The sequence below is a fragment of the Ornithodoros turicata genome, chromosome 1 (assembly GCF_037126465.1).
Source record: "Ornithodoros turicata isolate Travis chromosome 1, ASM3712646v1, whole genome shotgun sequence".
In the NCBI taxonomy this organism is placed as follows: Eukaryota; Metazoa; Arthropoda; class Arachnida; order Ixodida; family Argasidae; genus Ornithodoros; species Ornithodoros turicata.
The window spans coordinates 45,569,796-45,597,772 of record NC_088201.1 but is presented as its reverse complement, the minus strand read 5'-3'; the positions used below and the strand labels follow the sequence as shown (position 1 = coordinate 45,597,772).

Below are 27,977 nucleotides of genomic sequence, written 5' to 3'. Positions count from 1 at the left end.
CGTCATCACACCCCACCACAATATCGCATTGACGTTACGTTTGCTCGAGAGAGCGGGAGAAGGTCACCTTGACTGGTTGCTTCTCCTGCGGGCACTGTGCTAGTGCAGCGAAAGCACGCTTTACAGAAGACCGCAGGAACGGACAGGCTGGCTGGCTTGCTGGCTGGCGGACATATGTTTTGTCTTATTTCACTCTCTATTTTTTTATGTGTACCCTGCGTAATGTGTAATGTTCTGTTCTACATTATGACCAATAGAGAAGAAGGAACTGAAACCACAGCATTATCTACCATGATCATCATCGTAATCGCAGTGATAGCGGCATCTGCAACTGCTGTCGTTGCGTTTCGAAATAGTAGCGGTAGGTCACGTCCTTTGTCATGAATCACGAGCTATTGATAAAGCCACTATTTGAATAACCGCGGGAAGTGAGATGGGAAGTGAAATAACCCCTAAGGGCTAAACCATATGGAGTGACAATTGGCGCAATTTTCACGTTGCACGACGCATCTCTTGTCGCGCGACGCGCCAGCGACCTTCTCTGTGAGATTTGTGTCCCGGTTGCTCGATGCGACACCGGAAACCAGAGCGCAGCGCACCAATCAAGACATATTGGCAGCGGCGTCACGAACGCGGTTCTTTCGAAAAGATGGAGGTGGCAAACAGGCCTGTCAGTGTAATCATAGCGTCGTGCAAATCAATGTCGGCCGACATTAATCAACGCGTTAGCGAGGAAGTGCACACACGTGCACCAAATTGGGACGTCTCCAGTAGAGATTAGGAAAAAAATAAAAAAAAACAAAGCAGCGGCGACGATGACGACAGAATATACAAAACGAGTCAAACAACGAAGAAATCAAAATGTTGTCATAGAGGCACCTACAGACCCTACTTCTTTTGTCAGTGCTGAATACACCCCCACTTTCTCTCAGTACAAGGTGTGCTTTAGTAATGTGGGTTGCGCCACATGTCATCATAATTCATTCTTTTCTTTGCCTGTTTATCAATGTCGTGCTACTAGACTCGCACGCCTTGGTACTGTGTGCGCGACATCGCGTTGTTGTCGTGCCGTGTGGTTTGGGACGCGGCAAGCGACCTCGTCGCGCTTGTTGCGACATCGTCGGGCGCGACGAACGCTCTCAAAAGCTGGTTGAGCCATATGGTTTAGCCTTTAGTAGTGATCCCAAGCTGGAGATACTAGTCCCATATTGGATCATATTAACTCTTGCAATATGGAGGTTACGGACCTAGTGCTATACCAGCAATTCAACAATATCAGCCAAACACAGTGAATAGTAAAACAGTATTGTCTTCCCGCGATTTCAGAATATTGTCTGGGTACACGCAAATTTCGATAATAGTGCTAGTATATCCAAAGTACAACTCAATCAAAAGTCGGCTCACCCGTGAGGACGAGGTTAACCAAACAGGATATTTGTTGCGAGTGACCGCTATTTTAGGAATATCATCGAATGGTGCTGGGTTCAAATTGACTGCATAGGTTGCCCGTTTTACTTTGCACAACCATTCCACATAGACGATGGCAGAAAAATGAATATCTGAAAATTACTCGCAATATTCCACGTCCACTGGCAATACTATTGGTACATTTTGTAGCCAGTACTGAGCCATTGTTCAGGCAATATTAACGTTCAGTAAAATCAACGTTTTAAGAATATTTTATCGAGTTGGAGCTGTCTTGGGCATCTCGTACCGAAGCTATAATCAGATTTTTAATCAGTATTTATTTAATTATTATTAGAAACATATAATCGCTTCCTCAGCGATCATGGCGCCAATGATCAAAGCCGTCTAATGTTATAGGATCTCCGGATACTGGAGGGAATACAGACGGCGACGCTGCAAGTAACCTGCCGCTTAGAGGAAGAGGTAAAAGCTTGAAATGTACTTCACGCTGCGTGTCAAATTGTGGCACTGAGGAAAGGATAAAAGAAATGCCCAATAACGTGTCTTTAGCATCATACAGCATCATGTACTTCAACTGGAAGTGTTTCTGAAGAAACCCGACCCCTACAGATGTTGCTACAACGACGGAACCACAAAAAGCAGGAACGGCAAAAGGTAAGTAATATTTTACTACAGCTATGGCACACCCAACTTCAGTTGAAAAGGAATGTAACCCACGGGTTATAACTAGCTGTTCTCGTTTTCGACGATTATAATTTTTCCAGACCTAGCGATACGCGGGTAAAAATGAGCGCAAAATGGAAACGCAGTAACGCATGTTTCAGTTGGTTTATAACGTCATCTTACAACAGGATAGCTACTCTTTATCACATATCTCTGCTCTACCTCGTATTGGTGTTACGCAATGTGAAATCGACTTGACATTACCCGCTCAGTATAACGCTGTGACGAAAGTAGTATAAGATAGTGGCGAGGGAAATGCGCGGTTGGTTAGGCACATGACAGGTGCATGATCTCGATTACCCCCGTAAAGGACACCTGCGATCCCCCGCGCAGACGCCGTTACTCGACGCCGTCAATCACAGTGCGTGACACCGCGAGTTGACGCATGGACAGCGGGCAGCATAAAAAGCATAGACAGATGTACAGCAAATATAGCTTTATTAATGCCATTTTTTAATATCAATTATTATTCTTCGTCTGCCGACGGACAGCTGACCCCGCGAGCCGACGTATTGACTCTCCACACCTGCGCGCTGACATGCTAAGAATACAAGGATGTAAGCTTGAAAATCTCTCACCTGCTATCAGTGTTGTACCCGCTACCCGAAAAAGGTAGCGCAATACCGATACGCGCTACCTGAGCAAAAAGTAACGAAATCCCGATATCGTTACACGTACCTAAAAGTAGCGGAATACCGCTACCGTTACCCGTAAAAAGTAACGCGATATGTCATGCGCTACTTTTTAGGAAATAAACAAACAGCATCGTTGATGACGTACATCAAACGTCTTAAAATAATAAATAATCAAATAAAACAATATCTCAAAATAATAAATCGACGTCCAATGGAGGTTACACGTAGGTTGCCTGAAGGCTAAAATTTTGAAAACCGTTTTTTTACAGATTTACTAAAGCCTACTCGGTATCCTGCATATCTTTTTCTCTTCCTCTAAAGCAAATAAAGCACAAAGCAAGTCTACCGATAAAAGGCTCAACAGCTTTGTCACAAAAAGAACTCGGATTGCCCGGAACGAGATTTTAGTAAACATACCATGGTGTGCTTTTTCAAATTGGACGTTGACTTCCTTGACGCACCGATAAAGCTTTCCCACCGAGGCGCATAGTAGACATCTGAACACCACGCTACTGTTTTGTACTGTAGCAGGCCATGGTCCCTCCATTGCAGCGGACAAGAAATTGCAACTGTCAAGCACATGAGCGTACGTGGTGCAATGTCATGTGGAATGTCATGACTCATAGCTAGCGAGGACGGCTCCAGAATGGAGTGACGTCAGTTTGCAGACAATTCCGACAATGCACCAAATCTTCAAGAAGGTTCATCCCAAATAGGGAACACGTGGAGGACACATCCTCTTTGCAAGATAACGGCCTCTGTGCCCTCCTTTCGGCTATTTGCCCGGTCTTCCCAGAATGAGTTGTGATATCGTGCAGCTTGATCGAAGGCAGGCAGAGTGGAGGTTTGATAATACGTCGAAGTTGAGTTGTAGCGAACCCCAGCTCGGAAAGTAGCGCTACCGCACATTTGTAGCGGAAGTACTTCTTTCGTTACCAGTTTAAAAAAGTAGCGCGATCTCTACTCCGCTACCGAAAAAAGTAACGGACACGGTAGCGCCGCTACTAGTAACGGCGCTACGTACAACACTGCCTGCTATATATACATACTTTCATTGTCATCAGCATGAATGGATCATTCCAAAATGTAGAACATCATATGGTGAACAACAGATACAACATGCTCTGCCTACATTGTTAAATAACATTTCCATTAACTTACTAGGAGCCACAAGGAAATGTGTTAGGGAATATTTTACAAGTTAAGAAGTGTGTCGAATAAGTGTATCGTTTTGTTTACGTTTTTCTGTAAGGTGCACTGTCCTTATACCTCACTTTTCTGTAAAAATAAATAAATAAATAAAATACGATGTGATGCTGCTGTACGGGGACAGTGACCTCGTCAAGTCACATTGTGACTTTTTGTCGCTGTCCCCGGTCAACTTTTTGACCAAATAAATTATTATTATTATTAAAATATTTCTGTTAAAAATAATTATTTAACCAACACCCCGCGACACGACACGTCAACTTTCTGCCTAAACCTGTGTGCTGACATGCAAGGAATAGATGTAGAGGGCTGTAAACTCGAAAATACTTTTAGTATCCTAATGGAATTGAGTTCAACCAGCTCATCTCACATATGCAAGGATCTTTTTCCAAAGAACATAGGTAGGTGTAACAAAATTTGCTAACATGTTGGAACAAACCATACTAATAGTGAGGGACAATTATTCTTCATGGCGTGTCATAAGTTCATAACACTCACTACAGCTTTTCAATCCTCCCTGGTTTTAACCAGCAAAATCGTGAAAATTTAAAATGCTGCTGCTAAATTTGTCTGTGGTCGGTACGGGTATGGAGAAAGTGTCACGCAGCTGAAGGCTATGCTGAGATGGGAATTGCTCACTGTACCTAGCCGCAATCTCCTGCTTAAATTCTTGTATAGTGTCTATCATAATGAGACAGTCCTAAATCATTTTTTATATTTATCACGACCTGGCTATGTATCTTCAAGAGTGGATCATTCTAAAGTTTGTGAGTATGCTTATCAAGCAAATGTTTCCAAAATATTCTTTTTCCCCTGGACATATCACAATGGAACAGTCTGCCAAGTAATGTTGTCTCTGAACGGAATGTAAACTTGTTTTATTTTAAGTTGCATTGTTAGTAGCGCTTATAATTTGTCCCCCTGTTAGTTTATTCATGTCGTGTGCTTGTAAGTTCTCCCCTTCTATTGTCTTGCTACCCTTCATACTGCAATGTCTTTGCACTGTAGGTATTTTAATAAGCGATAAACAAATCGGAAAAAGACGGCCGGGAAGTTGATGTGTCGGGTCATGGGGTGTAGATTAAATAATTAGTCTTTAACAAAAATATTTTCATATGTACGAGGGCGTGCTGAAAAGTTCTTGGCCAGACCCACTTCCAGATATATACGAAAGTGATCTCGTCATCATAGACACAAAGAGCGACACGAAGAAGAGGAAGCAGAAGAAGAGAGATTGTAAGTTTGTAACGTCAAGCGTTGCTATCAACATTTTTCTTCCGGCTATCAACACAACCATGTCTACTAGAACCGTAAAATTTTCCAAGGTAGAACTTGGGCTGTCATGAAATTCCTGTTCACACAGAAGAAAACTCTTGAAGGAAATCTATGAGTGCATGATGCAAACACTAAGCGACGAGTGCCCATCATACTCAACCATCAAGAAGTGGGGTGTTGACTTTCAGTGTGGGGATTTTTACACCAAAGATGCCGGAAGATCACGGAGGCCTCCAACGGTGTCAACACCAGAAATTGTTGATTGTGTCCATGATCTCACTTTGACAGATCGGCGAGTCTCGGCTAAAACAATTGCGACATATCCAGAGAACACATTGGATGTACAAATTCAGAAAGAGGAGGGTTTGCGGAAGCTGTCAGCCAAGTGGGTGCCGAAATGTTTGAATGTCGATGAGAAACCACACCGAATGGATGCCTCCAAGTTGATTTTGCAGTACTTAGGCGACTTGTTACAGCTGATGAAACGTGGTTGCATCAACCATGCACCCATGCACCTGCACAGCCATGAACCTTGCACATGCACAGCCACAGCCTCCAAATTTGTAGTCAGGTGAATTTTTTGGTTGGAAAAGAACCTCTTGTTACGATTGCTACACCTCGAGATGATTGGGATGTATCTGATTGATCTTTTCGAAAAATATTATGTCTGCGCAGTGGATTTGGTGTATGTATGTTTAAACGTGTTCCTTGAAGACAGAAACATGCTGCACTGTACTTGTCGAAAATATCGTTGACATCATTTAGATTCGAAAGCAGCCCACGGCAGTTCCATGGAAGGATCTTTCCACTCATAACTATAGCAGTACTAAAGAGAAATAGGATGTGTACAGTAAACTTCTGCCGACTAGGATCTATTTGTTTGTGGCTGTTGAGAGAAGCACTTATCTCTTCGTTGGGCCTCTTCTGGGCTGCTTCGGAATTTTTCTCCAAAGAGCTGCCAATTCCTTCGGCGATACATCGGGGAGTGAATGATTGCTCCCCGAGGCTGTTTTTAGATTTTCTTTTTGGCTTGGGGCTCGCGCTCATGAACGAGCCTTGGAGCCATGAAGCTGGGCTCCAGGGGTAGTGATGACGAAGGTCGCGTCTCTGAAGAGGATGCCACTGAAGAGGTTAGAGAGACTGCAGCTACTGCTGCAGTAGACAGAAGTGGCGTTGACGCCACGTGTGTTTGGAGGGTTGGAGGTGTATCTTTACCTCCCTGATCTTCACTTGTCCTTGGCTCTGTGATTAGAACTGACTCTGTCTGCATGTACTGTGTAACTAGTTTTACTCTTTGTTTCAATGCTGTTGTGAGGGACTTCTCAAAATATGAGTGGTGTTCAAGTCAAACCGGGACTTTGTCTCTTTGAGTGTACAAATGGCTCACGCTACTTCTTTTCCGTCATTTTCACACGCGACAGGCCTCCAAAGTTTGTGCAAAACAGAAGACACGTGTTGGACAAGATGGCCGACAACGAGGTGAGCGCGCACCTCGAAAAGCGAGCTGTCATGAAGTTTCACATGAATGAAGGCATAAAGTCATCTAAAATTGACGGAAGACTTCAGGCTCAGTATGGCCATGATACACTTAGCCGCAGCAAAGCGTTTGAGTGGTGCAAATGGTTTCGAGACGGCCGTACATCAGTGCAGGACGATCCCGGCCGGGGTGGCTGAGAGCTCAGTGTCAGAGTTCCTGAGAACATCCAACTTGTGGAGCGCCTGATCCTCAAGGACCGACGGATAACATGTCTCGAACTGGCTCAAAAGACGGACCTTTCTGTAGGAACGTTGAACACTATCATTCACGAACACCTCCAGTTTCGGAAAGTTAGTGCCCGTTGGGTCCTAAGGTAGCTCTCCGTGTTTGACCGGCAGAGAAGACTGGAAATCTCCCAAGAGCTAAGGTACCGTTTCGACACTGAAGGACAGCCATTCCTTGATCGGATCATCACGTGCGATGAAACGTCGGTGCACCATTTCACTCCTGAGTCTAAACGCGCATCAAAACAGTGGAAGCACCGGGCTCACCAGCTCCCAAGAAGTTCGGAAGCACCCCGTCTGCGGGCAAGGTCATGGCCACGGTTTTCTGGGACAAGGTTGGCGTTGTTCATATTGATTTTCTGCCCAGGCGCTGAAGCAAAAGCGGCCGGGCCTCATCACCAAAGGAGTCCTCCTCCTACAGGGCAATGCACGCCCACATACCGCGCATCTCACGACACACACCTTACAGGAACTTGGCTGAGAGTTCTGCCACATCCCCCTTACAGTCCAGACCTCGCACCCAGCGATTTCCATCTCGGGCCACTGAAGGCGTTCCTTAGGGTCTGCCACTTCAGCTGTGACGACGAGGTCAAGAATGCGGTCCGATCATGGCTGCTACGCACCGGTAAGGATTTCTAGGCTGCTGGCATCCAAGCCCTCGTGAAACACTGGGACAAGTGCATTAGTGCAGCTGGAGATTACGTTCAAAAATAAAACTAATTTCTCGCCTGTAAGTTCATTTTACTTTTGCAAAAAATGAAAAGTCCCGGTTTGACTTGAACACGCCTCGTACATGGGAAAGACCTTTTTCCTGGCTTCGGGATAGTTTATGTTTTGTGGAGCTTTGACATGCAAGACTTCTTTTTCATACTTCCACTTTGCAGAGGATCTAGAGTAAGATGGGTGGTCTGAAGAGCAGTTGATACAGTGGTCTGGCCCTTTACACTCTTTACTCTCATGGTAACGCTTGCCACACCATGCGCAGCAGGCAGAGCCGCGACACGAGTCCGTAGCATGACCAAACCTGTTACAACGGAAGCAGTGCAAAGGGGTTTGGGATGTATGGTCGCACGTCTGCTGACAGGTATGCAACCTTCAACTTTTGAGGAAGAGTAGGGCGGTCAAACGTGAGGATGATATTTCGTGTTGTGATGTACTCATTGTTCTTTCTGATTTTTATCTTATGTACATCTATGACATCCTGGACCTTCAGGTTCAGAAGAACTGGGTGATGAGTTCAGCGATTGAGTTCAGACGCAGCAATAACGCCTTGAATTGTGTTTAATGTCTGGGGTAAAGATGCTGTATTTTTTACCCAACATTTCATGTGTACTCAGGATAGTATCACAGTCTCCTTCTGAGGTACACTTGATCAACAAGCCACCTGATCGCATGTGCATAATTTCTGGTACGTGCTTAGAGAGAGATGCCACCGCCTTCTCAATGAAGAACAGTGACATTTTACCCAAGGGAACTACATTTTCTTTGTCATTTCCTGTCACTGCACGCACTATGTACTTTGCTGTGAAGCTTATAGAATTTGGGTTGTATACTTCGGTCCGAGGACGCTTTGCGTTCCCGGTGATTGAGTTTCAAGAATTTTTAACCATATACAGTTTTAGCAAATGGATAGTCCAAAATGTCGCTCACACCTCATCCTTACACGTGAGAAGGTCCCGCAGTTTTAAGAAAAACCCTTCGGCAGGGGCTTGACCAAGACCCCGACCGCCACCGTTCAAGGCTTCTACCCTTCTCCTTCCATCCCCTCGGCACGGTACGGATAACACCTTGGGACTAGTGGGTGCGTCGTGGCGCCACTCACCAAACATCAGCATACACTGATGCCCCCTGCGGCGAATTGATATCACAAATTGACGTTGATTAAAATATTTTTTAGTGTACATCTATGCTGCCTGGTGTAAAATGCGTAGGTTCGCTGGGTCACACACAGTAACCGACGGCGTCTATTCGCGGCATCAGCGCGGGGGCTGCAGATATACGCCGCGGGGGTTATCTAGATCACGTACCTGTCGTGCTGCTAACTAAACACGGACTGCCCTCGCCACTATCTTATGCTACTAATCAATAAATTTCTAGGCGAACTTATTTTCGTACAGGGCTTTTGACAAGATAGTCCACAGTCTGTGTTCCTAATTCTCACCCACACTCTGTGCCATCGTTTCCCCTTTTTAGCGCTGGACTCGAAGATCCTTCTCTGCACAACCATGTATCCCGGAAAGCGCAACAATCCACCGGACGGCCTGTGTGACCTCATCGTGTTTCAGAGTTCTACCTACAGCTTCACAGAATCTGAGCTAGCTCCGCTGAATGATTTCATCGAAATGGCGCGATTATACACGTCAACCCTTTTTGGGTTGGACGTCGCAGAACAGTAAGTTCAGGTAAACTAGGTGAATGATTGATAGCATGCCGTAAACAACACCTGCTTTTTGCCCAAAATTTTAATGTCTCCTGGTAGCTTTGTATCAACCCTCGTTACATAGCTTTTGAGAAACACGCAGCGAGTGAAGCCAAAGAACGTACTGGCACATAAATGCTGCCGCGGACGGTATTGCAACCTAGGTAATCTCCCGATTTTTGGATATTAATGCGACACGTGCTTTACCAGTTTCTCGCTCCACATTTCTCACATAAACACCAGTGTTCTAACAAAAATAAGGGTAAAAGAAGAATGCACGGCAGGTTCTTATCGGACCCACTTGGACGCGACCTACGATCTAACGCACTGTTTGTTGACATTTCTATGTTAGTGCACTGCAGTGCTTCCCAACCTTTTCCGCTCCCCGGACCCTTTTTGGCACATGTCGGGAAGTCGGGAATTGCTAGCAATTGTAACATTCACTGGCATTCCAGCCGCCACGAGAGAAGCGTTGCGAAGGTGGGCAGGTAAAGGTGGAAGGTGGAAAGGTAATCTGTTGTGCCGACTGCAATCAGATAGCAGGTAGAACTTTGCTACCTTTTAGGCTCAACCTATGCGACAACTATTACCTCCAAAAAGGTGTAACTGTGCTCCATCCGTTTTTCTAAGAGTGCGCTACCTGCAAGGCCAAAAAGAGACTGCAACAGTACGTTCTGAGCGTGGGGCATGCCTGCGACCTCTGGTGCGGCGTGCGCTGCGTGTACTGAGGTGTGCGTGCATCGTGTCGCCATTGTACACCTCCGGTACAGTGCTAGACAAAAGTTTATAGAACACGCTCCGGCGCATTCCTTCCTCAGAGTGACACGCTAGCAGCCAATGGGACCGTACGGACTTAGACATGTGCTTAGGTATCCCATTCATATGTTTGCAAGTTCATACGATACCTTTCGCTGCTATCGTGTCACTCTGAGGAAGGAATGTGTTCCGGAGCATGTTCCGTACACTTTTGTCCTGCACTGTACAAACTGCTAGCTGTTATATGCGCTCGAAGGCGGATCAGTGGTCTAAACGGGTCTAATTCCTCCCTTGGAGCCATGAAATTCCTCCCCGGTTTGGAACCACTGGTGTACTGCAATGGTAATGCTACAAACTACACTCATTTCAGCGATATCACAAGTGGTATAACAAGCAATAAGAAGACGGCACTAGTTACACATGGAATATGGTTTTCTGTGTCAATGTTTCTGAAGGGTGAAGATAACTGTTTATGCGGCAGATGGAGTAGACAAACGGGTGGTTAACCGCTCAGTAAGGAGACCATAATTACTTACGACTAGTCCGATGTCTTAACTTGTCCTTCTGGCTTCCTCAGATGTCATTTCCTTGCAGATCGCGATCAAAGAGCCTGAAGAACCTAAAGACTACGTCGGGCAAGAGCGTCCTCCACTCTCACTGGAAGAATAACATTAGGCACTACGGTTCACTCGGTGCAACAATCACAGCAAATACGAATGGCCAGTACATCGAAAGTCTTGTCGAATTACTGAAGGTGACCAACAATAACGTACCTAAGTGGTTTTGCAACTCTAACGTGGCATCGAGAACAGTGTTCGGCCGAGAGCCGGATCTCGGATTTTTCTGGGGGGAGGGGGTCCTGCCTTGGGCAGCATCCTACTACACTACCTAAGGTCAATTGAAACTCTATGTAATGATATAAATGGGGAGGTCAGGGTAATCTGAACCCTACCCCCCTACCCCCCCCACCCCCCACCCCCAGATCCGCATCTGGTTAGGCCACGCTGTATTTCGGCAGCTGGAAACAGAAGGTTTGCTTCACCAAACTCGGTTCTGCTAGTTGCACTCTGTGAGACAAATATTCTATGAAAGGTCCCCAAAACACTACTCCGGGTGTAAGTACTTAGGTGGCAAAATCCCACGATTTCCATGTCACAGATTGTTCTTCTATACATGGAATATTTTACACATGTACATATTTTAACATAAATATGACATGCTAGCTTTTTCAGTATTAATCACGTAACAAGGTTATTACTGGTTTGTGTTCGGCGTTTCCACGCATGTGCAACATCACACATGAATATGGTATTCATGGTCACGAGAAAGATAGCGATTGAGATTGAAATGTTGCTTAAAAAATCAGCAACTGTGTTTGGAGCGTCATAGACAATGTAGCTATTGTGCCATTATAGTGACTACGGACTAAAAATTATATTTGTTTCATTTTGTATAAATCAACCTCGCACAAAGACTCTATACACAAAATATAAATGACGTAAGTGAACATTACGCGCTTCGAAAGAACTTCATTGTTGAAGAAAACTTCATTGTTTCGGATTCCCCAATTCGGATTAGGTGACGTCACCGGTAACTCTGGAACCTGTCTCCTAGCAACAGGGCGCATGTCTGCTCTCTGCCTCACGTTGAAAGACTGCCAGCAGCTCCCTTGAGACGGAAATCGATTAACATAACTGGAGTAGGCAGGCTAGCTGGTGTTAGCTTGATGATGTTACCATTGCCTTGAGTTTGAGGAAAACCACAGGAAAATGTAAAACACGCCGAAGTGTACGCGTTCTTTTTACCCCATCTCCTTTGCACACTGTGTAAAAAGCTTCACTGCTGGTTCGTGAGTCTGTTGTGTGTTAATCTCGTCATGTGTTTTACCTCAAGGCAATGTTATTAACGTCATCACAAAAATCAACCTTGGAGAAGCAATGTTGCCAGACGCCTGGGTAGAATGGCACCCCATGTGGTACTTCTCAAAACTAGACATGAATTTTATCACACTTCTAGGCCAGGTAGACAAATAATATTTAGCTAGAATGCTGTGAGACGTTAGGTTGCAACGACAATAAATTCGGTAGGATCCAGAGATTGAATCCGTAGTGGAACTTTAAAGGGACGGTTGCATCCGTTTCAGTCGATTTCGAAACTATTGTGTCATTTTATTCCTCGTTGATCCCTGAAAACGGTATAGTGCGCGAAATAGTGGCGCAGTTTGACTGTAGGAGACGATGTTGAGAGTACGTCGGAATTCCCTCTCCGGAAAAAGGCGAAACCGTCATGTTATACGCCACCAATCAGAGCACGGCCTTGAGAAAAGGGATGCCGCGGTGGTGCGGGGTCTGGACGGTGCCTTCTTCCTCTGAGCGATGCCCTCTCACTCCCCCTGTTAGGGAGTGACGTCACGGTGATCTCGTTGTCGCGGGAGCTTCCGCAGCTGCGGAAGCTGCGACTGTTTTTAAAATTCGTTTATTTAATATCTAATCACTTTTCGGAAGAAAAAAACTAGCCAAGTGGATTGTCGGCCGATGCCGAACATAGTGGTATCGGTTTCATAAATGAGTTTCTGGATGTGATCGCCCCGAATCATCATCATCTTTGTCGTCGTCTTGTGTTCTCGAATTTACGAACGACTCACGGTGTTCTTGGTTTGTACACAGGTGTATGTTGTCGATCAATCATCCTCGTGTACTCTTTGCCTGTTTCAGGTTCTAAGAACGTATCAGAATGAATTCCGCACTAATTCGTCCGACGACGTTCCCTTCATCTTCGTAGGCGTTGCGCCGCTTTATGAAGGGAAACCAGACACGAAGGGCGTTATGAAGGATCGCTTCAATCGGTTGATCAGGTCGGTTGTATTAATCAGTTCTACGAAAGAGGGGACAAATTAGACAAGGAAGGCAGTGCCACAGGTCAACATGACGCCCACCATTTGTATTCATACGATATCATTTCCTTCAAACGGATTTCTTTCACAAATCAAATGCGGATTGCGTACCGCAATAAAAGATGGGCTTCTTTCGAGAAATGTCCTATGCAGTGACTGCATAATACTCACTATTCTCCACATTTCAGCGATGCCGAGCCTAACATTGTTCTCTTCCAAACGTCCGACTTCCGAAATTTCAGCAAGAGTCATGAGGGTTGCGTATCGAACGCCATTACAGTGTGGAAAAACCCTCCACTGAGTGACCAGCCGTCTTTCGTGAGTACGCTGGTGTTGCGGAGTGTTTGTCAAATAGGAAAGTCAAATAGTGTGTGCCGTGTGGGACACTTAAAGGGAGACTTCGGGACAATATTTGAAAAAAAAAAATTGTTGTACGACGCTTTCGGTACATATTGGCCCCCCGATACTGGCTATGTGCATGGTTTCCCTGTCACGCGATGTATTATGCGGAAATAGCAGTTAATCTAAACCGAAACCATAGTCGGGGAGGAGACGGCAAAAATTTCCCCTTCCCAGAGCGCCCACACAAAGCCGGCGCATGACGTCACGGGGTATGCAGAAGCGCGCGTGTGTCGCGGCCGGTCATATCGGTTTAGGAGCAGTGTTCCATCATGGGCTCAGGCTATTACGACCCTGTATCCTTTTCATATGACTCGGAGGAGTACGACGAAGCTTCTTCAGAGTCACTATTGTACGCGAACGGCAACCGGCAACACGAATTTAATACCAAGGTACCAGAACGCACTTCTGTCGCAGGTTTTACACACGCACGGTTCAGGATTCAGTGCATGCACTTCCTTAAGGAAGGGATCTCGAAGACGATTTTCATCTTTGTGTACCTGGGGGGGGGGGGGGGGTTAGATCCCATATCTACTGGAATTAGGGCTTTTTAGCTTTTCTGGCAGGTATATATTGGTGGTGGTGCAGTATTGTTCCTCTTCTTTTTTTGTGTGTGTGGTGGTGGTAAAATCCCTGGTGCAACGCTTTGAGCAGCATGCTTGTACAGAAGTAACTTGCAACTGAACACCAAAGCGATAGTGTATTGTAGAAGTAAGTGTTGTTCAAGATTTCAGTGTTCGTCAACATAAATTAGAGACTAGATCCCGACTTTCTTTTGCAGTTCCCAAAACCGAGCGATTGGCATGCATGACAAGAAATAAGAAATTAAGTGCCAGAACCTTCAGAACCCCACCGTGTCCCATCATCAGAGCGTCCTGCCCCTCCTTGCACTCACACACACAAAGGTCTCTTAACTGCTCGACACGTACGGAGATAAAACTTTCTAAGTCCCAGCTTATGCGACGACCCACATAACGCGCGATTCCGGAAAGATCGCATCCGGCGACTTTCGATTACAGAGCTTCTAACATACTCTTTCCTCCATATCATTCAAATGTAGCTTTTCGGAACAACGTTTGCTTCCTTTGGGGTATGTTAGCGTGTTAGCGCAGCGGTCGAAGTACGCGCGCACCAGAGAGAGAAGGGCACGACACCCGAGACGGCCGGGGAGAAGCGACAGGTGATTCCGTCGGAGGCATTCGACATTACACCTTTGGCAACGTCAGACGTTTGTCTTACGTATTAAAGTTTAGATTTTTTTTTTTGTCTTCGTATTTCCGATTTCATGTTTACCCGACAGGTAGCTTCCATCTATGAGACAAAAACGAGGTAGCAGAAACTGAAAAGAAAAAATAAAAAAGAAAAGAAAAAAATAATTGTAGCTGACCAGAAAATATTGACTCGTTACTGGAGACACCGTTGTTTATGCTTACCAAACAAACATTCGTTTTGAACGCTTTGTAATAGAGTATTCGAGCACAAACGGCGCATTGCCGTGCAGGCGATTTCGCGGAGCTAGTACCGGAGGGAACGCGAGCGCCGCGCCGCGGCCAACAATTGACTCGAGGAATTGCGACGTCGTTTTCCAGCGGAGTTCGGTCTCCTTACTTCTCCTTCGTGACACAAGCACAGATCAAGCGGACGCATACCTAGCGACGCCGGACGGCCGCCCAGTGTTGCTTGCAACACATCCTTCCAACGGCGGCTCAGAGCGACCGCTCCTCACATTTCAAACATCATTTTTGCGCCATCTGCGCAGTTTTCAGTCGAGATATTTCGTAAATGCGTTCGAAGCATGTCAATAATCGTAATAGTAACAGAAGCCTGCAACCGATTTTCTTCCGAAGTCTCCCTTTAAGTGCTTCTTAAGGAATCCTCAGCAGGGGAAAATTATTCCAGGAAGCGACCATTGTAGGAGCTTCGCCACATAACACAGTCCGGAGGCAACAGCCATTCAGAATATCATTCTGTCACTTGGTTTGTTCAAAACAGGAGGCGTATGCCTTTCTTGCGGTAATTCCGTCAAGATGCCGCATTACTTCATCGAATGCGCCTCTATGTGGCTTTTACAGTGTAGTGGCGTTACCGCTTGAGACAAGTTGACTCTCCCCAATGCAATCACTGCGGCGCTGTAGAAGATCTAGAGCACATTCTTCTCCATTGCCCACACTACCAACCTCCCGAACCGTACTCTCCGGATCCGTTAACGAGCTGGACTCTCGCTCCCTCTTTCTCAAAAAATTGCTTGGTCCCTGGCCACATCCAGCCCACCAACGCTCTGCCCTCAAAGCTCTCTGCACCTTTGTGGATACCATAGGACTTCGATCCTTTCCCGCATCACCACCAGCATTGGGGTAGAGTATCGCCCCTCGCGATGAAATTCCCCGTTCACCATCTCGCAATAAAGTTGTTGTTGTTGGGGTAATTAATGTAAAACACAACGTATCCAAAAGTGCGATGTCGAGGAAAAATGATGGTAGGCTACGCGCGTGTGATGTGGCGAAGTATTTCAACGGTGTACGGTGGCTTTTTACTGCTGTCTCAACAAAAACAGGCGCGTAGTATCTCACAATGTCTTTTGCTATCATTTATTTCCTCACAGGTAGACACTCTTACCTTCCGAAAGGCGGTTAACTTGCCCTCATACACACTGGAAGTTCTCCCGATATCACTGTGCATCCGTGTTACAGTTTTCGATCAGCGGGTGGACGACCACAACGTCCGACTTGGCAGAGCCGATAAATGTACAAGTTCCGCTCTAACTACAATGCGTGACACGGTAAGCTACACTTGTAAGGGGAATATCCTGAGCGTATCTGTCCTGGACCATGAGCACACAAAAGCAGCTCTGAAACGATTCGTCGCAACCACTAACCCTAACTACGCGGTACGCTGAGGAACTTTTCCTGTGTTATCAGTACTTACCTCACAGGAGCTCTTCGAAAACGTGAAGCCAAAGTGCTTGCATCCCTCACCATTTGAAATGGGACAGGAATTCTTTGACGCGCTTTTGAGGCGTTGGTGTAGCCGCGTCCCGTCACGCTGGTTGGAGATGGAGAGGGGTCCCTTTAATCTCGCCATGCGCACTCTCCCCCTCGTTTGTTTCTTTATCGCGCCGCATCCGTTGAGAAGAAACGTTTCGGCCACTGATCTCTATAGTAATAGGCTGGATAGCGGATTGAGGGTGCAACCGTACGGTCGCCGGCCGCCATCTTGGGAAGCTCAAAACATTGCCGTCCGCCACTCAGCTGCATTATGTGCATGCGCCTTTGCGTAGCACTTTTGTGGTGTCATGCCCGCCTGCTGTGGTTATGGGTGTGCTGACCGTACTGGCAAGGCACCGGGGACGACATTTCACAAGTAAGTGACATGGTTTTACAAATAAATGTGATTTATTAGTCCACGAGCGGAGTGACAAAACGTTGCTGTTGATGCATGTGCGCGGCACTTTGTGAATCGTATCTCAAGATCTAAGCGTTAAACTTTAAGCCGTACGTTATCTGCATAGAGTCATTGTGATAGTCTAGCCTTCCTGCAGTTCACGGGTATGGTCTCGGCACTCAGCAAGCGTTGAAGTGCGCTTGTCAGCTGTGATATCTACGGCTCAGTTTGTTGGTCACGGTATCGACGATTGCTTGCTTGGATTAGCCTTGTCATCCCTTCCGTAATTGATGGCATAAATTGTTCAATGCAGGTTCCCTCACGGCCGCCCAGAACATTTAAACAAAGTGTGCGGTAAATGTCAGGCGAAAGGACTGGACGCCGTCGACGACATCACTGGTCTGCAGCAAATATTTTAAAAACAAATGCTTCGACAGAACGGGCCAAACCGTTCGTCTGAGGCCTGACGCTGTGCCCAACAAGTTCGACTTCCCAGAACACCTCCAGAAAGTAATAATGCATGTGACATATGTAGAGGCCATATTTATATCCACTAAAAGCTAGTTGAACGCACATGCATGAAAAACTCATTTATCTTGCTCAAAATATGTACCTCTAGGAATTCACTTGCATGCATTTAAAATACGCAACAAACTCACTGGGGCAAAAGTATCTTACTTTATATAGTGTACAAAAAGCATGCAGAGTTGAAAGCATGGATCGAGAAGTTGCCCGTCAAAAGGAACTCGTTACAAAGTTACCGTGTGAAAAATGCAACTAAGTTATTCAGCCCGAAACGTAGCTTGAAACGTTACAGAGTTACTTAAAAAAAAGAACGAGTTGCTCCCAAGTTACTTCGGACACAAAATAACACTACACAGGTGCAGCTGAGTTCGACCCTGAGTTGCCTGCCTTGAGTTTTCGTTTATGTCCAACAATTCGAACGTGTTACATCTTATTCCCTGTCTGCACACGATGGTTCAGCTTCATTTCAATAGCAGCAGTTCTTACTTCCTGAACAGAATACTGTCATTGACTGGACATCATGTTTTATGACATAAAATGCTGTGGAAGAACCGTAAAGAAAGCAAGGAAATAAGTGGACGTGAGTGAAAAGCGAATTAGTAACTTGGAACGTAGCTTAAGTTACTTTGGCAAAGTTACCTGAAAAAGGAGTTCCTCTGAAAATTAACACGGCGCAAAAGTTGCGAGTTAAGTTATATAGTTACCAAGAAAAGGAACTTAGTTACAGTAACGAGTTACCTCGAACTCTGGTTGAAAGTGTGTATTTGCATGAAAATCTAGCCTCTAGAATCATGTTCCCTAGTTAAGAGTTCCAAGCGATGGTTTATGATTGGAATCAGGTACTGCACGAAGAGCACCTTAAAGCTGCAGCTAGTCCAATATATGAAAACACTCCTCAATTATGCATTCATATGCAGTTAAAAGCCACTCCATATTGGATAGGACAATACTAAGACGGGCAAAAGCATATAAAGAAAAAAGTATTGCATGAACATGTTGACTAACGTACAAACTCGTATTAGTGGGACATACAAACACACCAGCCACATGTCTCTTTGGTGCATTCCAGCATGTTTACTTTACTTAGAGACAATAAATAATTTTTCAACCTCGAATGTCTACTCTTTATTCTCGCTGCTTAAGCTTGCAACAACACATGTTTGAATGCAGCCCAAATGAAAACAATGTTATCCGTCTGATCAAAGAAGTTTCCCAGTGCTACAGCAGTATCGGACTGTACCACCTTGCCAAAGAATATACAGAGAAGGTGACAGCCAGGCCTCAGCTGCGAAAGAAATTGTCAAGGTTGATCATATTCAACAACCAGTAATGCACTCTGCCCACTTACCTGCTTGACTGCTTCAAACTTGCTGTTGCAACTGGACTTGTGATACTTTGATGTTGGAACTTTCACCACAAGACCTTGCTACTTAGCCTTTTTATGACTTATTCACTCTACCTCTAGTCATTTTGAACTGTCTTTACCGCCATTTATTTCCCCAGTGCACATATTTCTAGTCGGTATGTTTTTACCGTCATATAGCCTTTATATCACATATCATTCTAGTCCTTTGGAAGTGCTTTAGTGCCGTTCGGCATTTCGTGTCATAACCAGTCATATCTAAACTTCCTGTGCAAAGCATAATGTTTATACCCAAGCATATTAAGGTAGTTACATAAACAAACGTGCCAAACATTCCCTGGCATTCCGCACCCCCGAGCAGAAAGGAAATGGGAGAAACACGGGAAGCAACACGCTGACGGACGACAAAGGAAACGTAACACAACAAATACAACACCACACAAAACCAGCAAATCACATAATCGTAGTTCAAAGTACAAGATTGGAACGACACGCGCTCACACGAGTACAAAATAGACAGGAAATAACATGTATGTGACGGGATTTCACACAAAAAACGTAAGGAACTCAATCACGAGGGATTTCTGCAGCGATCCGTGGCAAAATTTTAGCGAAGCAGCAAGGGAAGCGCTCACAAACAGCAAAACTTGTCACAGCTTACATGCATTCCTATGGGCTGAAATCGCTCTTTTGAGCACCGCAATATGGCGGCCGGTGGTCGTACCCTTTCCCGCGATACCCTCACCCATCCGCTATCCAGCCTTTATACATAGAGATCAGTGGTTTCGGCGGACCTTTGGCTTAGTAGGGAGATTTAGCAGATTGGAAAGTTTTTACCATAACGGTTTTGGAAACACGATAAGCTAAGCATCTTGATTCCTTTGAAGTGGCTGACGTCACGTTGGTGATCTTTGATTTGGCGGCTTCCTTTTTTGTATAGTTTTCGTAGAGAGCTTCAGATGTGCTAAAACTCCGTAGGGTCTGCACAGCGCGCCTCGCATAATGGCGTCAATGTCGTGCGGCACCACAGATGCCGCAGTGTTACAGTGTAGGCGACGTGCTGCGGAGCTGGGATGCAGACGCGATGGCCGAAAATGAAGAACGTAAGCGCCGTGCGACAAAGCGTGTCGCTATTCCACTCGGCCAGATGTTCAGAAATGCGCTTCAAAGAGTACAGTGACTTTAACAGGAAGTGAACGCATCCGACTTCTGTGTTCCTGCTCGAGGCCCATAGTAACCTATATGGTTTGGTTTGCAGTTGCTCAGCACACGAATTATGTGCGGTCACACCGCAGGCATTATTCTTCGTCTGCTGCAATGCTATCGCATTTCCTACATGTTTGGCAGTGCACCAAAGAGTACACCAAATTGTAAGACGCCGCACCACTTGACCATATAGGGCACATGAGAACAATAGGCGCTGCACGATTGCTTGCTATATACTTCACGATGCAAGGCGCGGCTGAGAGTCGCAAACGTTAGAAAAATTGAGTTTCAACATCTTTATTACTGTCGCATCGCGTGTGCGGTAGTCGCAATTGTAATAGCTGAGATCGCGGTACAATGCCGGTGACAAAATGTAGTGGATATAATAATATGATGATGATAAAATAACGACAACACACGAATAATAGTATCATTGCGCCTTTGAGTCCACTATGCTCGTGTCTAGGCAAAGAAATGCATCGTTGGCACGCCATGCATTTAAAAGCACATCAAATGATACATGCGAAGGATATAACGCAAAAACGTAAACCTACGAACAGCAGAACAATCCTTTAACTTTTGTCGAATCAAATAATACTAGTACCAATTAGACATCCGTGCAGCCATTTTTCATTCTTTTGAAGGCGTACCTCAAGGGGTACTACAGTGCAAAAATTTCTCTTCGAGATACCGTTACCTTAACGCCAACACAAAGGGAACGGGTTTCATCCGTTGCGTCGTTCGTGATTTATGTGCGAACGGAACCGCAATGTACGCTTTCACTATCCGTCTCCTCCTCCAGAAGGCTGACAATGCGGAGCGGACTCTCATTGGTCTCTTCAAAACGATTTGCCCAATCATCGCGGGAGATCGTTCAAGGAGACTAACCCTAGGCTTCTCCGCGTTGTCACGCTCCTTGAGAACGACGAGGGAAAGCGTAGAAATGTTTGCATTCTATTGCCACTTTAAGGTAGCTATATACGACATGCTTGAAGCTACACCCTTTAAAAACACGAGGAGGAACAAGAAAGGAGACAGAATTTCCCCGCCAATCATTATCCCGCATGACATCGTTCTCTTCCCTGATTTGTTGAAAACAGGAGGCCTACTTCTTTTTATGACACTTGTGGAGGTAGACTAATTGTCACAAAGAGGTGTACACTCAGAGCTTTCCACGAATCAAGAGTGCTGATAAGGGTGTCATTGTGCGTAATTGTTCGCCTGCAACGTGTTATGTGGTGAAATTCTGTTTTATGGGTGGACACAGAACTTCACTTATTGTAGAAATAGAACTTCACCACATAACACGTTCCTAGCCGATAATCATTCCGAATGATATCGTTCTTTCTCCGGAACTGAAGGAACGAGGAATTGTACGCCTCTGTTGGACACATTATCCAGGAGCTGGTGACGAAACTGCTTACAGTAGTCGGCCACGCTTATGCGGGCAACGTCACGACTATCGCAGAGGAGATCGTGGGTCCTGGACCGGCTTCGCGGGGAACTGTGCCGACGTTTGTCTTAAAGCGTCTGAGGAAAACCCGAAACAGCACAGCCAGGATTCGAACCCGGGTCACCTCCCAGTCTCGACATGGAATGCCATCATCGTAGTCACTAGGCCACAGGAGCTGGTTACACATTATCCAAATGCGAGGTGTCTATAATAAGCAGATCCATCCTATATCCAACGAATCAGGAGAGAGGACGATGTTATCCGGAATGGTGATCGGCAGTGGCGTAGCCAGAGGGGGCGGGGTTCGGGGGTTTAAAAAACCTCGCCCCCCGAAATCGTACAGCTTGGGACAAACGTTTACGGAACACGGCAATGGCGTATTTCTTCAACAGAGTGACCTCCTGCTGGATATCAGGGAGAGAGAGAATAAGAAACAGGTGACCGGCTATTCTGCCCATCTCTTAGTTTGTGAGTCCGCTCCTGTTTGTTGCTATATAGGGCGTAGCTGCAACAGAGAAATGCGACACCCCGGTGTACCGTAAACGTTTGTCCCAAGCTGTACCTTTGGTAGTGCATTTGGGAGCGGGAAAGCGAGGGAAGCGAGAGGGAAAGCGATTTCCCGCAGGACCCCTCTTGAAACATTTTTCTGGCTACGCTACTGGTGGTCGGCTACACTGTTGAAACAGAGGAGGATGGGGGTAACGACGAGATCTGCTCGCCGTTGTTGGTCACACACAAGTGGGTGTCGTCACGACCATAACAAGAAAATAAGAATAAACAACTTCACCCCTTAACACGCTGACGGCCAACCATTGCACAGAGCGATACCGTTATCGACGTGAAAAGCGCGGGCGTACGCTTTTTTGTGACAATTAACATAACTCCATAAGTGTCACAAAAAGCAGTACGCTTCCCGTTTTAAGCAAATGGGGGGACAGAACGAAGTCATTCGGGATACGGGTTGTTAGGAGCGTGTCATGCGGTGAAGTTGTGTTTTAAGAGTGCAGTGACAGAAAAGTTTGAAGCAATACGTTTGTTATGTTGCGCTCTTAATATACAATACAAAGTTTTAGTACATCGTACGTTATCGCATTTGCTTGCGTAAGGGATAGCCGTGGGGGTTCTGCGCACTGCGCGAAGCTCTCTTTATGGTTTGCGCGTGCGCAGAACCACTAACGCTATCGCTTACGTATGCAAAGGCGATAACGAACGGTACACTAAAACTCTCTAATGTTGATAGAAATTCCGAGGGAACTGCGTCTGTGTCATCTTCTGACGTTGCTCATAATTTGCTTAACGCATACTGCATTACATATCGTTACAACCGAACAAGTTATCACTGTTGAGCACATGACAGTGTTTCCTTTTCAGCACTGCATGAATGGAAAAGGTGCGCACCAATTCCAGCAGAATGTAACGCTGGATCATGACAGCATTGTGTATCTCGCCGGACTGAAGAACGGGCGCAAAATATTTGCATTCGAGCTCAGCTCCTCCATCAGAAGGAAGGTTAGTTTGGAAACTGTCGAATCATCATCAGGAATATTACGCCTACTTAAGCTTGTAACGACGAATCATTGTGGTCGGGCAAAGCTGCAAAATTTACTCTCTCTCTCTCTCTCTCTCTTTTTTTTTTTTTTTTTGTAATGTATTACAATTACCCATACGGTTTTGTTAAGAAATGCATCACGATACTTTTAGTAATGCATTACTAATGTAATTTCTTTCATGAGGTGATAATATTACTTTGGCATTACATTTTCCTCGAAGTTTCTAACACAGCCCTATGTAATGTTTGATACGCGTGCTGTTAGGAGATGTGGTTGGTCTTCCACTTCCTTACACTTACCAGTGAGAGTAATTAGTTTAGAGTTTAGCAAAATGGCTACGTATGGATAAAATCGTCTAGATATTATAGAAACATGCGTAATCTAAATAAGCAACTAATGGTATGATTTATTTATTTATCATTTATGCTTGTACGCTACATCGCCAGAAGGCATTGCAGTAGCTGGAGTACATCATACACACAAAATTATAGATTGCACATGTACGTACACAGCATACACGCACCTGCCCATTTCTCAAATTTCGGCGCCACAACAGTCAGAAAGTACCCAATTTGACGCAAAGTAGCCAAGTATGGCAACCCTGGTGGCAGGGAAGTTTCTCCCCACAACCAGGATTGCGCGATTTAAATCACTGATTTAAATCAGCGATTTTAATCGGACTAAAGTCACCTAAATTTTTATCATTTAAATCACTTCCCAAGCAGCGCAACATCTTGGCCAATACCGGACCAAGATTGGCAACGCCGGCCCAATATTGGGCCAGTATTGCCAATATCGCTCAAATATTGGACCAAGATGCTTTGCTGCTTGGGTTCCCGTTTTTATGTTCCGCTTGAAAATGATACCTGTTGGAAAATTAGAATGGAGATGAAGGTGCGGCGCAGTGTCACATGCAGTTTATCAACCAATCAATTCGACAACACTCGTCCTGATATTTATTGCTACTACGGTACAGCTTACTCCAGCCAGGCCAGAGAAACACACCGTGTATGTGCAAATACGCGTGACTAATGTTGTCGGACACGTAAGAGCACGCGCTAACCAAAATCACTGCCGCTTGTTCATGCACTGCATAAGAAAGACTAGTTTCGCGGCCTACTAAGCTTCTAGTTGGTGCCGCAACTTTGATTGGACCAACCCAAGCGACGAAAATGCCCCTTTGGTACCCGCAGTAGACGCTAAAGCGGTCTCTAGCTGCAACACGGCACCTAACTCGTCTGATTGCAAAAACGATCCAGCAGATTTTTTACCAGTTAAGTGCAGTAACATCTCGACAATCGCAAAACATGGAACTTTTGAAGGGCTGTCCCTTTGCCTTAAAGTTTGCAACAACTGGAAGCAGCGTAGAATGGAAGGTATGTGCCCAGGACATCGCACTGTCTTCCTCTGTGGGGCTGAAACGCTTACCTTGGTATATCTAGTGTGCAAGACATTAGCCAGAAAATGCGGCCCACAAAGTGCTTGGCCAAGCCTTCGGTGCACAGCCTGTAGCTCTGACCTTTTGGTCAAGAAACCTGCTAATCTTTCTTCAAGTGGTTTGTTGCAGTTCATCAAGGGCGTATGATATTGGGTTTAGCGTTCTCACACTGTCTCCCACGCGCCTCTTAGGCTCTAAGTCCATTACATGAGGGCCACCACATCATCTATCGTATGACGGCTTTCTTCGGAAGTACGAACGGACAACCGCGTCATTCTTGTCTTTCCCCTGCCCGCTGTCTTTGCGCTGCCATCGTCCCACTGTATTTACGTACCTGTCAGATCTTTCATCATGCTGTCTGCGTACTTATTCATGGTCATATACGTGAGGCTAATTTAAATAAAAAATCGATTGAAATCTAATAAATCCGATTTCTTTTTAATATCGTGCTTTCTCCCTTTTCTTTTTTTTTTTTTTTTTGCCAACTCTGCCCACAACACTCTTGCCTGCCACCCTCCCGTCCTCTCGCGTCGCCAGAAGTATCGGCTTTCTGTAACTTCGGCACATACTTCGTTCAAACGCTCTCGAAAACCGTTAGCTTGTAAAACGTAAAACTTCGGCTGTAGTGTTCAGTATCATCACTTCCGTCAAACAAAAACGAGGGAAAAATCGTTGCATTGTCCCCTTGAAGCACCATATGTGCTTATATATCGTAGTCCTAGCCAGTGGCACGAGCAGCATGTCGTCACACAAAATATAGCTTAACTCACCTTACGTGTAGGTCTACTTCAAATCATTACTATTATGCTAGTGGTGGCCTGCATGCTCGACGCATGAAATCCATTTGTGCGCAGATGTGCAAAGCATTCATGGAGTACGACTACAACGGTGGCTGGGCCATGTACGACATGCACTGCAATGACAAGAATAACGTCTGCAACGACGGCACCTTCAAGAAGGGCTTTGCTAGGCTTCATTGGATGAAACAATATATGTCGCAAGTCTTTACCAGCTGTTGATGGAAGAGATCTGGAAGATAACGTTTATCCTATTGACACTTCAGGGCCGCATTGCACGTCTCTTCTGCAGCGCTTCCATTATCAGAAAGTGCATACTGCATTATGTTGTGCAAAATAAAATTGATCAGTACTTTGTTGTTATAGCCATGAATAGCAAAAAATAGCCATGACGCTCTCGCCATGTTTTTGTGTGTTTCAGTACGTGAGGACTCCCTATATGTGAGAATAGTTGTTTCGGGTCTATTCTGGTGTCAACAGCAAGAGGTCTGTTACGACCTAACATGGCACTGGCGTATACCGATGTAGTTTCACTATTAAAAAAAAAGTAATGACCATCTTCGGTTATGCGAACACGAGACATTCCCTGTCTTTCTTGGGCGTCGTTCTTAGACGTTTCAGCGTACGTGCGTAACGTACGCTGTATGCATGCGTTCGCGTAACGTGAGATAGAGAACATCAATAGAGAGCTTGGGGTAACCTACGAGTATAACCAATGGGGTAACCTACTGAGCATACTACGTTTGCTTTTTCTTTTACGATTCGAGTTTTCGTAACATGCCCGGAGAATTTTAGGTGTCATCCGCTTTTGTCAGCATCAACGCGTGCTATTTCTCTGATATTCTTTTGGAGCATGAATTTACCGGCATTCAACTGTTTCGGGTCATCCATGCCCAGTCTTCATGTTACTTCAGCACCGATGCCATGTACGACAATCCAAGACTGTTGACGTCCACCGTCCGCGTTCATTGCAGTGACTTTGCACTACATGAGCATAATTTATTGCGTGCACCTCTGCCAGTGAAGAGGCGTTTAAAGAATGGTAGGATATGAAAAGGGCGCCAGCTGCCACCAACTGCGGTACCATAATAAAAAAAAGCAAAGAAACTAGACATGGTGAGAGCTATGTGCTGTTTTTGCCCCTCCGTGTTTAAGTGATCACAGCTATACTGCAGTGTTATTTGCGAAAGTCCAGCTTCACCACCACCACCGAAAGATTACCAACCTCGATTATGTTCGCCGTTGCCAATATGAGTATGACGGGGGGAAATGTAAGGAAGTGTAGTGGGTGTCCGCGTGTTCTTGTGTAAGACTTGGTGTGTTGATGAGAAGGTGGCTAACAGAATTATCATCTGTGACCTGCAATCGAAGCGTGTGGTGCAATTTATCAGTTCAGATTCTGTAACCGAAATGCGCAACCAGGCGTTATAAGGCCTCACTGCTCGTCCTCTTGTGTTTCATTGGGATCAAGGACTAGTTATTACGTTGTGAAAGGGTGTGCCGGTCCAACGTTCGTAATCTGTTGTGCGATCATGACAGCGAAGTAAGATATATAGATCATTGCAAAAAGCACATGAAAGTGTAGAAGGCAACATTTCCTTGAGCTTGAGGAGGGACGACGAGGACGGAAAACAGCAACAAGACAGGACGAGGCTCAGTCCCTCATCGGACCTGCCTTGCGGAAGAAGCTCGCCTGCTCGCCTCTTTTTGGCCCGCTTTTTAATAACTTACCTTGGTGTGTTAACAAGAAATCTCTTCGTGCCTTGAGGAACTCTCACTGCCAACATCAGAAACAACTGGAACACCTGATTGTTAAGTTATGGACCCTGTCCCGTGGTTCGCGATTTCATACGTCTGCTGATTTTTTAATGTGGGAAAGGTTGGTCTCTTCTGATTTTAAATTCCGTTGGCTTTGTCTCAGATCTGATTTTAACTACCATTTACGGTCTGTCCGGTTGCCTTCTCAGCGTGAATCCCCAAGGTCGTCCTTATTGCTGAACCCTGATCAAATTCGCTTGTTGCCACGTACGCTCACTCAGCTTGCCCATGGACCGAAGCATGCTATTAATGTTCCCCCTTCCCGCTGTGATCTTGCCCTCTCCATTCATAAAGCTACAATGGATTATCCTTCATGTGGTGACACTAAGTCTGCGTTCACAGCGAAGTGGATATCCTTGGCCCGTTCTGCCTTTCAGTTCCCTTCCTTACCCTTGCTCCCGGATGCCAGTTGGCGCTCTGCCATTCAGAAAGATTTGGTTGCCAATGACGCCGTACTCCTTGAAACGGACCAGTCTTCCCGTTTTTATCTGCTTCTCTCTTCATCATTCAATGAAAAAGCCTTGGACGCCATTGCTTCAGTTGTAAAACCTTTTACTGGGAATTTGAAACTGAACAAATGCAAGGTAATCAGATTATTACGTAAACACCATTTTCGCCAATCGACTATCAATCTCATCTTTGGCACTAAGTTGGACACGTTCTCAGTTAAGTTCTTAGTGAAGGATCATAAACCTTCTCATCCGTTGAGAGTTGTGTGTCTGAGCCTCGTCCTGTCTTGTTGCTGTTTTCCATCCTCGTCGTCTCTCCTCAAGCTCAAGGAAATGTTGCCTTCTACATCTTCACACCAGCTCGCTTGCCTCCTTGTGTTATGTTCAACATGAAAGTGTGTTTTTCGGCTATAGCATGGGCAGAAAAAGAGAGACATTCCTTGATTTTGAGGGAACCGCCTGCCTGGTGTGAATGCGGACGATACTGACACTGCTCAAG

The 27,977-nt window shown here is 45.5% G+C and overlaps 2 protein-coding genes across 3 annotated transcripts in view; one reads left to right on the top strand and one right to left on the bottom strand.

The window, feature by feature from the left end:
* The window catches only part of LOC135398612 (leukocyte elastase inhibitor-like), a 208,054-nt gene that overhangs the window by 31,802 nt on the left and 148,275 nt on the right, over positions 1–27,977 (bottom strand). The window lies entirely within an intron of this gene.
* Positions 11–25,563, top strand: LOC135398599 (uncharacterized). Of its 2 annotated transcripts, none has more exons than XM_064629987.1 (10): positions 11–361; positions 1,825–1,890; positions 2,038–2,082; positions 9,225–9,423; positions 10,801–10,960; positions 12,921–13,060; positions 13,288–13,417; positions 16,101–16,277; positions 22,798–22,935; positions 25,269–25,563. In XM_064629987.1, the coding sequence occupies exons 1-10, from the start codon at positions 175–177 to the stop codon at positions 25,431–25,433; spliced, it is 1,407 nt and encodes a 468-aa protein (XP_064486057.1). In that variant the 5' UTR covers positions 11–174; the 3' UTR covers positions 25,434–25,563. The 2 variants fall into 2 exon arrangements, with proteins under 2 accessions (XP_064486057.1, XP_064486061.1); XM_064629991.1 differs by having other exon boundaries at positions 263–361; positions 1,978–2,082.

Excerpts from the sequence above, each read along its gene's own strand:
- LOC135398599 (XM_064629987.1), top strand. The coding sequence starts at position 175 with ATGTTTTGTCTTATTTCACTCTCTATTTTTTTATGTGTACCCTGCGTA. Across the intron at positions 2,083-9,224 it reads AAAAGCAGGAACGGCAAAAG|CGCTGGACTCGAAGATCCTT; the intron begins GTAAGTAATATT and ends TCCCCTTTTTAG. Across the intron at positions 9,424-10,800 it reads GGGTTGGACGTCGCAGAACA|ATCGCGATCAAAGAGCCTGA; the intron begins GTAAGTTCAGGT and ends ATTTCCTTGCAG.